At 40.8% G+C, this 12,005-nt stretch overlaps 1 protein-coding gene across 1 annotated transcript in view; it reads right to left on the reverse strand.

The window, feature by feature from the left end:
* The window catches only part of ube2j1 (ubiquitin-conjugating enzyme E2, J1), a 39,457-nt gene extending 28,186 nt beyond the window's left edge, over positions 1 to 11,271 (reverse strand). The window contains exon 1 of the mRNA XM_060856955.1: positions 11,011 to 11,271. Coding sequence (XP_060712938.1) covers positions 11,011 to 11,041 — 31 coding nt within the window. The 5' untranslated portion in view covers positions 11,042 to 11,271. The remainder of the gene's footprint in view (positions 1 to 11,010) is intronic.
* Positions 11,272 to 12,005: the final 734 nt, after the last annotated feature.

The raw sequence follows: 12,005 nt of genomic DNA on the forward strand, positions 1-12,005 counted from the left end.
GTCATAGAGATGTGTCTAACAGTATTCCAGAAAATGCTGCAGTGAATGGCAAACCAATGCAGAATGTAAGATTGAGCAAGCTATGTATTTGCAAGCTAAGCAACAACTTTTATTTGATAAAAGGAGCCAAAAAGATTGGCACTTAAAGTTTGATATTAGCAAAAGATACAAGTTTTCAAGACAGCACTAGATTTTAAACTGCAAGCTAAAGTGAATGAAACTAGTGTTGCATTTTTCATAATTACATTGCTTTTCCAACATCCCCCAAACCATTCCATGTAAGCTGGTAATGCTGTAATTACTAATAGCACACACAATGAATATTTTATTCCCTTTACTCAGTTAAATAATAAAACTTTGGGTAGTATTGCATGATTCATGGTAAACAGTTAAGGAGGTAAGATGACAGATGAGAGAAAGTGGATGAGATGAATCAGGTGGGTAGGTCAGGGTCAGATCAAATGGGAGGTGGGTGGAGAAGAGAGGAGGGTGAACTTGTCAGTTAAACAGTTACACAGATTTACTCCCTCCAACCTTTCCTGTTTAATTACTTGAATGCATCAACACATATGCATGGTACTAACGTGCATAGTCATTCATGCTGGCATAATAGCTATCTGCCCATGAGAACTGCTGGGCCACTTGCACAAGTATTCATACACAGAAAATAAAAGTTTAAAAATCACAGATTAGCCTTCGCTTTTATTTCAAGAGATCAAATAAGTAAAGATCAATCATGAATGGATTTAAGCAAAAGCTAAAATAAGCGTTAAAAATGCAGAATTCAAAAAAATGTGGAAATGCACAAAGAGATAACATTTCAAGAGGAAAGGGTCTCGACTTAAGAAAAATTGATTCACAGCATCAATTTCTACACTTCACTGTCTGTATTTCCTGCGAATTCCAGTGGAATAATAGCAAAGAAAGAAATCACCACCACTGCAGAATTGGTGTACAGCTACTCCACAATTTAAAAACACCCAACTAATGAATGCAGCCCATACAGGAGTATTAATATTAGTTTGAAAAATGATATGCAAATGTTTCCTTGTAGTTATGTACAGTTATTTCCTATGCACTGTGTGCTGACTTGCATACAAACGACTTGCAAATGTTCACAAGAACAGAGCTGCTTGCAATCCGGGGAAATGCCTGTAGTTTTTTTTAAAAAAAGAGTTTGTGTGACATAATCTTAACAGTTCTTTTAATAAATTCAATTTCAGTCTGCTGCAGGATTTGACTTATATTGCACATTTTAAGGATTGTACAAAATTAACCATGTACAGGTACTTCTTGCAAATTAACTTAAAATTTTTTACTGATTCTTCTGAACAATTCTTCCAAAAATTATTTTTGGTAAAAATCTGAGATATGCAAATAGGAAATACAGTAGTGTATTAACAATTTGCACAGTATGGGCTGATAATGCTCCAGAGTAGCACACCCATAATTGTTTTTCCCAGTCGACAGGGAAAGGCTGTACTTGCATGTTTTCTGTGACTTATGAACGAGTACACCTAGATTGGAGCAGCCCGAAGGTCGCCTTCTCGTTTTCTGGAGCCAAGTGCATGACCTCGCACTTATCTATGTTAAGCTCCATCATTCACATTTTGGCCCACTCTCCTAACATATCTATATCCATTTGTAAAGTTCTTATTTCTTCATTGCAATTTACCAGTTTGTGTGTCATCTGAAAATGTGACAATAGACCCTTCCATCCCTGAATACCAGCCGTTAATGTAGATTGTAAATAGCTGGGGTTCAAGGACAGAACCGTTTGGCACCCCACTAGTTACATTTTGCCATCCAGAAAAAAATATTTATCCTGAGTGTCTTCTGTCCATCAATCAGTCAGTCATCTCTCCCATATGATCCAAACTCGTGATTTAACTTTTTGTGCAGCACCTTGTCATGCGCCTTCCGGATGTACAAAAATTACATCTGCAGCATCTCCATGATCCACTTTGCTTGTTACATCTTCGAAGAACTCTAGCAAATTAGTTGAACATTTGTCCTTCATAAAACCAATTCTAGTGGATCGCATTTTGACTTTCCAAATATCCTGATACGGCTTCCTTGATAATTGATGCTAACACTTTCCCAAAAGCAGATGTTAAACTGGTTAGCTTCCCTCCCTTTTTGAATACAGGTGTTAGATCAGCAATTTTCCAATCCACTGGAACATTTCCCACGTCCAGGGAATTTTGGAATATTGTAACCAATGAATTACTATCTCTGCTGTCACTTCCTTTAATACCCTAGGATGTAGATCACTAGGCCTGGCGGACTGCTCAGTCCTCAATCTTAGTAGTTTGCTCAGTCTCTTCCCCCTATACAACAAGACCTGGACAATGTTCCACCTTAGGACTGATAAAGTGGCAAATAACATTTTTGCGACAGTGCTAAACAATGCCCACTCCAAATTAGAATCTAACCACCTCCACTAACATTCACGAGCATTATCAATGCTAAGTACCGTATTAGCAATATCCTGTGGATTTACATTGATTAGTGACTGAATTGCACTACCACAAAAATACTAAGGTTACAAGAGCAGGCTAAGGTCAGGAATTCTGTGCGAATTAATTCACACCACATCTCCCTAAAGCCTGTCCAAGGCACAAGTGAGGAGTGTAATGGAATATGCATCACTTGCCTGCATGGACACAGCTCCAACAGGACAAGCAGCTTGACACCATTCGGGTCAAAGTAATCTACTTCAATGGAGCCACATCCATCAGCTTAAACAGTAATTCCTTCAAGAGTCTTGTGGCACAGTAATCATGTCCCTACCTCTGTATCAGATGGCCCAGGTAAAAGTCTCACTAACCCAAGAGATGTGTGTCAAAAACTGCCCAAACCATTCATACACAGTGGCAGCAACATGTCCTACCTAGAATACTTCACCCAGCACCTTTACCTCTTAGAAAGATGGGGGAAGCAGACATGGAATCATCACTTACAAGCTCCTCTATGAATCTCAACGGGATTTGGATCTATTTTACCATGACTTCATTGTTGTTGACTCAGAATCGTGGAACTTTTGTTGTCAGCACTGAGGTTAAGGTATATGGTCTGCAACAGTTCACCATCAGTTCAAGGGCATCACAAATGAGCATAAAAATGTTGGTCTAGCCAGCAAGTCCACAATTCATGGACAATAAAAATGTATAAAACACTTGCAATGGAACACAACTAACCTAGAAATAAACTTGCTGACTTGACAGAAAAACATCAATTAATCTTGAATGACACATTACAGCTACAAAGAATAGTCATGGTTCTGTTTAGCCAGTTTCCCTTTTGCATTAGATTCAGTCAAAAAGTGCATCCCTACTGTTAATGCATTAAAATTTCATCTGGTGCACTTCAGTCCACATTTGACAGAATGGGTAAAAAAAAGTATTGGTGTAAAGATCTCTAACCGATTTTAAAATGTCCTAATAACTAAAGTTTTCTTTAAAAACAGTAAAACATTCAATTTTGTCATTTAAATGAAGCCATACAAACAGCACCAAAAATAGAAATGCTAAATTGAAAACAAAAAGAGACCTAAACGATATGCTGAGTTCACTAGTCTACGTGCATTAAGTCAGCCATATCAAGTGAATGAAATCTAGTGATGGCAATATGGGGACTCCCTTTTTATTTCTCCCGTTTAATTTCTGGGCAATGGGTAGCATGTGCTAAAAATGAAGAATCTTAACACACACTTCTTGGAGATCAAGAACTCGATGTCTTGAGTTTTGTTTTTAGAAAGAACAATGTCGGGGTTGGCTGAGATGTCACCCAAAGTAATCGGACACTATGAAAACAGTATTATTTATTTATAAATTGTGTTGTAAATCATTTTTGTATATTTGTACATTAAAAAACTTTAAAAAGCAATTTATTGAAGAATAAGTAGTAAAAAAATTCACTTGTTAATAGACTTTGCAGACAACTGACTCAAGTGCTCTCACACGTCCTTAATAGATTTCCATGGAAAATACAGCCAGCCATTTCCTGCAGGCTTAATTCACACATTCCCTGTTTAGATTGTAATCTGTTGTTCTTTTCTGAAACCCGAAAGCCAAGTCAACTGCAAAAAAAATAATGAATAAAACATGTTTGACACAATACATATCTATAATATCTTAAGAAATAGAAACAGCAATAGGCTATTAAGCCCATCACGCCTGCTCCACCATACAATAAGATCATGGTTCAACAGTCAATTGGCCCTTTTCCCATAATATTTGATTTCCCTACTGATCAAGAATCTATCTCAGCCTTCCATATACACAAGGACCCTGTCCCCACTACTGTAGCAAGGAGCTCCGAAGACTCAATTCTCAGAAAATCTTCTTCACTTAAATTGGTGCCATTTAATTCTGAGACTGCCTTCTGGTTCTAGATTCTCCCATGAAGGGAAACACCCTCTCAGCATTTACCATGCAAGGCTCTCAAGAATCCTATACGTTGCAATGAGTGGTGATTTCTTTTAAAATCTAGTGAATAGAGTCCCAACTTTTTTAAACCTTTCCTCAAAAAGCAAATCCTCTGTACTAGGGATCATCCTAGTGCATTGCTTCCAACGAAATAATATCTTTTGACAAGGGGACCAAAATGCTCACAATGCTCCAGATATGGTCCCACCAGCACCTGGTACAGTTGCAGCAAAACCTCCCTATTCTTCCATTCCAAGCATCTTGAAATAGGGGCCAACATTGCATTAACCTCCCTGTTTTCCCACTGTACTTGCATGCTAGCTTTCTGGGTTTCATGCACAAGTATCCCCCAGCTATTTGCAGTTTTTCTCTCTCGGATATATTTTAAGAACCACATGTAGCACACTTCCTTTTTGCTAAACTTATCCTAAATAGGCAAATTTATTGTAAATTTTATTCAGTTCTGATTTCTTATGCACTATTTAAGTTATGACACTGAAACCGTACTAAGCAAGATATGAATAGTGATTTTTTTTTAAACAAAAAACAATAACTGCTAGATAATTTAGATAGAGTTGTGGGTTCAGGAGTCTATTTTGAAGGTATTAGTCCCAAGTACACAGTTCCATAAAATGACCATTTTATTGAACTATCAGAAATTCCCATCAGCAATCACAAGAATATATAAAGTTTGCATTCATTTCTACATAGGTTATAAACAGTGCCATTATAACCTAATTGTGAAATTCGCTTTTTGAACAAAATTAAAGGATCTGTATATAAAAACAGAACTAATTGGCAACAGATTTGATTTAGACGTGTCTATTAATAGCAGCAATTGGTTCAGACCAGAAGATATGGGCCTCAGATAGTCAAGATTTGAAACATCTGGTGGACAAATAGCCAGCATCTAGAACCCTTCAAAAAATATTTGAGGGGGCTCTAATTCACTTACCTGAATTGCTAACCAGGAAAGGTTGGAAGAAATAAAACCGACTAACTTGAGGCGGAAGTTGACAACAACCACTTCCACCATCACCACACCACCTCTCCATACGAACACTCCCAGTGGATGCCTGACTTGACCAATCATCCTTTTTGATCAATCCTTTTCCCAATAATTTCATAATCCCAAATTCAACCCACAGGTGGTCACAAACAAGTTCAGCATTTTTACATCTATCCTCCAGCAGCCATCAAAACATATACCAAAGGCTAGGATCCAGATTTAATAAATAGTGACTGTTCAGAGGTACGCTCAAAAAGGTACCAAGAAATAGCACTCACTCCAAACAAAAAGGATTCTGGGTAATCAAAGATGGAGGACAGGGAAAAATTTGTAGCTGTAACAGCTGCTCCTTTTTTTTGAGGTATTTTAGGTGTTGGAGGGGATTTCCTCGAATTCCAGGAGCAGCAATTACTGTTTTATATGTTGTCGCATTTTTTTCTCCAAAAGTTTCAAAACAAAGTCAAAACAATGGTACTTTTAAAAAGGGAGAAAGACAGACAAAGGCAGCAAGCACATGGTCTGTAAGAGCGAGAGCAGAAACCTACACTTAACTGACACAGCAGCGAATCTGCACAGTTATTGCCTTTGCTGCTTTAATTTATGTATCACTGGATATCAGAGTGTGTCTAGGAAAATTTAAACAATGAAATTCACAACTGATCTTGGAGGAACCTGCTTGGGAGAGGTCATAGCACAGAAACAGATAAGTGAATACTTTTAAGTATAGCATTGCTGCAATATGACAGTGAGTAGCCTGGGTTCTTTCCTGATTATGTTTTTATTGGGAACTATCTCTTGATTAAATTTTTAAAATATAACCCATAAGTATTAAATTAGTCTGGAGCAGTGTTTAGTAGAGAAATAACCAAAAGGCAATTTTCTGTATCTATAAATTGGAAGGTGCAAAATGGCCTTTAATAGAGTGATATGCTCTTGTTGAATGTGGGAGTTTCAAGACAGTTTCTGGGTGAGTGAGGATTATATCTGCAATAAATATTGTTAGTTAGAGGCAATGAGAGGTTTACAAGAGCTAGGTGGTGTGATGGATGGCAGTTATAGAAAGGGAGAAAAGTTGCAGATACAGTCAAGTAGATGGGTAAACTCCAAGAAAAGGTAGGAGAGGTAGACAGGTAGTACAAAAGTTTTGAGGCTATCCCAATTTCAAACAATTATGCTGTTTTGGAAAATGCTGGGTGTGGTGGACTTTCTGGGGAATGTAGCACAAACAGCCAAATTTCTGGTATCAATGCAGGCTCCAATGTAAGGAGGGATATGTCAGGTTCCAAACGATCGACTGTATTAGTGAACTCTCTAGTCATATGCACATATGGAAGTTTCTGCAGCCAGCAGGGAAAAATCAGAATGGTGTGTTGCCTCACGAATGCCAGCATCAAGGATATCTCAAAGGTGCAGAATGTTCTCAAAAGGGGAGGGGTACCAGCAAGAGGTCATTGGCACCAATGACATAGAAAGGGAAAAGGATGAGATTCTGAAGGGACAATATAGAAATTCGGCAGGAATTTAAAAAAGGAGGTCCGTGAGGGTGTTAATATCCGAATTACTCCCAGTGCTACACACTAAAGGGGGTAGGAAAAAGAGGATAGAGCAGATGAATGCATGGCTGAGGAGCTGGTATATGGGAGAAGGATTCACATTTTTGGATCAATGGAATCTCTTTTGGGGTAAAAGTGACCTGTACAATAAGGATGGATTGGACCTGAATTGGAAGGGGATTTATATACGGTCAGGGAGATTTGCTAGAGCTGCTCAGGAGGATTTAAACTAGTAAGGGGGCAGGGTGGAACCAGGGAGATACTGAGGAAAGAGATCAATCTAAGACTAGTACAGTTGAGAAAAGAAGCCAGTCAAACAGTCAGGGAGGCAGGAATAAAGCAGAGATCAAGATAGGCGGACTAATTAATTAAACTGCATTTATTTCAGAGCAAGAGGCCTAACAGAGAAATCAGATGAACTCATGGTATAGTTAGGAACATGGAACTGGAATATCATAGCTACTACAGAAATATAGCTTGGGGATGGGCAGGACTGGCAGCTTAATGTTCCAGGATACAAATGCTACAGGAAGGATAGAAAGGGAGGCAAGAGAGGGGGCAAGAGAGGAGGGGGGAGTGGTGTTTTTGACCAGGGATAGCACCTGTTTCCACACTAAGTAATCTAATCTAATCTAAGTACAGCTGTACGGAGGGAGAATATTCCCAGAAATACATCCAGGGATATTATTTAGGTGGAACTGAATAAAAAAGGGATGATCATCTTATTGGGATTGTATTATAGACCCCCTAATAGTCAGAGGGGAATTGAGAAACAAATTTGTAAGGAGATCTCAGTTACCTGTAAGAATAACAGGGTGGTTATGGTAAGGATTTTAACTTTCCAAACATAGACTGGGACTGCCATAGTGTTAAGGGTTTAGATGGAGAGGAACTTGTTACGTGTGTACAAGAAAATTCTCATTCAGTATGTGAATATATCTACTCGAGAAGGTGCAAAGCTTGACCTACTCCTGGGAAATAAGGCAGGGCAGGTGACTGAGGTGTCAGTGGGGGAGCACTTTGGGGCCAGTGACCATAATTCTATTAGATTTAAAATAATGATGGAACAGGATAAACCAGATCTAAAACAGTTGAAGTTCTAAATTGGAGGAAGGCTAATTTTGACGGTATTAGGCAAGAACCATCAAAAGCCGATTGGGGGCAGATGTTTGCAGGTAAAGGGACAGCTAGAAAATGGGATGCCTTCAGAAATGAGATAACAGGAGTCTTGTTAGGGTGAAAGGAAAGGCTGGGAGGTATAGGGAATGCCAGATGACTAGAGAAACTGAGGGTTTGGTTAAGAAAAAGGAGGAAGTGTGCGTCAGGTTACGACAGGAGAAATCAAGTGAATCCTGACAAGAGTATAAAGACAGTCGGAGTATACTTAAGAGGGAAATCAGGAGGACAAAAAGTGGACATGAGATAGCTTTGGCAAATAGAGTTAAAGAGAGGTTTTTTCCAAATATATTAAGGATAAAAGGATAACTGGAAAGAGCATAGAACCCCTCAAAGATCAGCAAGGCAGCCTTTGTGTGGAGCTGCAGGAGATTTGGGGGGGGGGGGGGGGGAAGAAAAGAGAGAAAGAGATACTAAACGAGTATTTTGCACCAGTATTTTACTGTGGACATGGAAGATATAGAAAGTGGGGAAATAGATTGTGGCATCTTTAAAAATGTTCATATTATACAGAGGAGGAAGTGCTGGATGTCTTCAAATGCAGAAAGGTGGATAAATCCTCAGGACCTGATCAGGTGTATCCTTGAATTCTGTGGGAAGCTAGGGAAGTGATTGCTGGGCCTCTTGCTGAGATATTTGTATCATTGATAGTCACAGGTGAGGTGCCAGAAGACTGGCGGTTGGCTGATGTGGTGTCACTGTTTAAGAAAGGTGGTAAGGATATGCCAGGGAACTATGGACCAGTGAGCCTGTCCTCGGTGGTGGGCAAGTTGTTGGAGGGAAACCTGAGGGTCAGGATGTACATGTATTTGGAAAAGTATGGACTGTTTATGGATAGTCAACATGGCTTGGTGGGTGGGAAATCATGTCTCACAAACTTGGTTGAGTTTTCTGAAGAAGCAACAAAGAGAATTGATGAGGTCCGAGTGGTAGACGTGATCTATACGGATTTCAGTAAAGCATTTGACAAGGTTCCCCATGGGAGACTGGTTAGCAAGGTTAGATCTCACAGAAGACAGGGAGAACTAGCCATTTGGATACAGGACTGGCTCAAAGGTAGAAGACAGAGGGTGGTGGAGGAGGGCTGTTTTTCAGACTGGAGGCCTGTGACCAGCGGAGTGCCACAAGGATTGGTACTGGGTCCTCTACTTTTTGTCATTTATATAAATGATTTGGATGGGAGCATAAGAGGTATAGTTCATAAATTTGCTGATGACACCAAAATTGGAGGTATAGTGGACAGCAAAGAAGGCTACCTCAGATCACAACAAGATCTTGATCAGATGGGCCAATGGGCTGAGAAGTGGCAGATGGAGTTTAATTCAGATAAAATGTGAGGTGCTGCATTTTGGGAAAGCAAATCTTAGCAGGACTTATACACTTAATAGTAAGGTCCTAGGGAGTGTTGCTGAACAAAGAGACCTTGGAGTGCAGGTTCATAGCTCCTTGAAAGTAGAGTCACAGATAAATAAGATAGTGAATAGAGCTTTTGGTATGCTTTCCTTTATTGGTCAGAGCACTGAGTATAGGAGTTGGGAGGTCATGTTGTGACTGTACAGGATGTTGGTTAGGCCACTGTTGGAATATTGCATGCAGTTCTGGTCTGTCTCCTATTGGAAGGAGGTTGTGGAACATGAAAGGATTCAGAAAAGATTAACAAACATATTGCCCACATTGGAGGATTTGAGCTATAGGGAGAGGCTGAATGGGCTAGGGTTGTTTTGCCTGGAGCGTCAGAAGCTAAGGGGTGACCTTATAGAGGTTTACAAAATTATGAGGGGGGAAAAAAGAGAGGTGGGAAGAGAGGAGAAGTCCAGAACTAGAGGGCATAAGTTTAGGTTGAGGGGGTAAAAGATATAAAAGAGACCTACATTTTCACACAAAGGGTGGTGCGGATATGGAATTGAGCTGCCACAGGAAGTGGTGGAGACTGGTACAATTACAATTTTTAAAAGGCATTTGCATATGCTTATGAATAGGAAGGGATTGGAGCAATACGGACCAAGTGCTTGCAAATGGGACTAGATTAAGTTGGAATATCTGGTCAGCATGAACAAACTGGACTGAAGGGTCTGTCTCCGTGCTGTACATCTCTATGATTCTAACTAGTTGACAGAGTTAATAGGCATGAATGAGAGAAGTGACAAAGGAATTGAACAACTAAATCTAGTAGTCAAAACAGAAAATCTTTCTGATGCATGGAATTACAGACAACAGTTTAAACAGGTTCTGAACCATCTACTTTAAGCTGATATATTTCTAGAGGAGAATGGAGTTTATGATAAGTAGTTCCAAGCGGTAGATTTGGTTTTCCCAATATTTAAACGGGGCGGGATTAAGAGAAAACCTCCTCAGAGCTGAATACCACATCAGCAGTCCAATTATATACGTTCTAGATAGATCAAGACTAAGAGAGCTAGCAGAGGTTGAGCTGTGTGCCATTAGACCTCCTGTCTGATGGAAGATTATAACAGAGCAAAAAGCGAATAGAGGATTGTTTAAAGCCACCCGAAACAACTTCGGTGCCGGCCCAGCGAAGCACCGAGGAGCAACAGCAACTGGAATCTGAAGGCACCTCAGAGTGAGGCACAACTCGGGCCTTCAACACACCAGGGCAGAAAATGAGACCTGTGACAGGAGAGCAGCAGTGTCGTCTGTACGGTCTGACAGGCGGTGGGAACGGTGGGGGGGGGGAAAGAAATAAGCTGGAGCAGGACGGCATCTCAGACACACGCACGCGCATTCACGGGGGTGGGATGTGTGGAAAGAATGAACCGGAGGAAGGAAGGAAGAACGAACCGGTCTCTGGTTTCCACACTTCCAGTGTGGACGTTTCACTTACCCGGATTCCTCAGGTTGTACTGGCCCTCCATGTTGTCAGTTTACGGCGGCGCAGCCGCTTTCCGGGATCGCGGTCACAAACGCTGTGACCCCACCTCCACCGAGGCTCGCGGACACAGCAGCACCGTCACACACACCCCCTCCCCTCACCCAGGCTCGCGGACAATGCGTTAACCAAACCGCGGGCGCGCGCCGGGTTTGAACAGTTTGCTCTCCAAACCTTCCAGCGCGAGCGGAGGCTTGACCTTTTTGTGACGTGGCGTTAACCGTGTGGTTCCGGCGCACGCGCAATAAAGGTACCGCCTTCCAGTTTCCCGGTGGGACCGGAACCAAGTCAACTAAAGCCGTGACTCCCTTCTTACCATCATCATAGGGCAGCCGCAATATCATTCAAACTTATGGGAGTGCATTTGGTGAGCGTACACACTCAAAAGTATAGCATGTCGAACTTTGTAAATAGGATGAGTGACAGTAATAACCAGCGAAGCTTGGAGTATCACCATTGATTCAGCATCTTCTTTCGACAGACGAAAGTCGTCAACATTATTTAGAGAAAAAAAACCCAAACAATTGAACAAGGATATCTCGGTAAAATACTGTTGCGGATGTAAGTGCGCTCCATCTCATGTTGTGTAGAGGATGTTCTAACCCAAACAAGCGACCATACTATTTGCTAATTGTTGACTCGCTAAGATCGCTTACACGATTGGTCTACTTTACAAGTGCCGAGTCAATTATACATCACGGCCTCCTCTGGAGTTCCTTAGCATCACAGTTTCCAACCAGTTCAATTGACCACGTGATAGCGAGAAACGGCGGAAAGCTATGAGCTCTGACAACACTCAAAAGTAACAGCCAGGAGTATTCTCGAACTTAGTGCATCCCTGGACAAGTTGTGCCTGTTGGAGATGTATCACCTCAGCTTCATTACACAGGGTCACATGTTTGCTGATTACACTTAGACTCAGATGTACAGCACGGAAACAGTCCCTTCAG

Source organism: Hemiscyllium ocellatum, chromosome 3 (genome assembly GCF_020745735.1).
Source record: "Hemiscyllium ocellatum isolate sHemOce1 chromosome 3, sHemOce1.pat.X.cur, whole genome shotgun sequence".
Lineage (NCBI taxonomy): Eukaryota > Metazoa > Chordata > Chondrichthyes > Orectolobiformes > Hemiscylliidae > Hemiscyllium > Hemiscyllium ocellatum.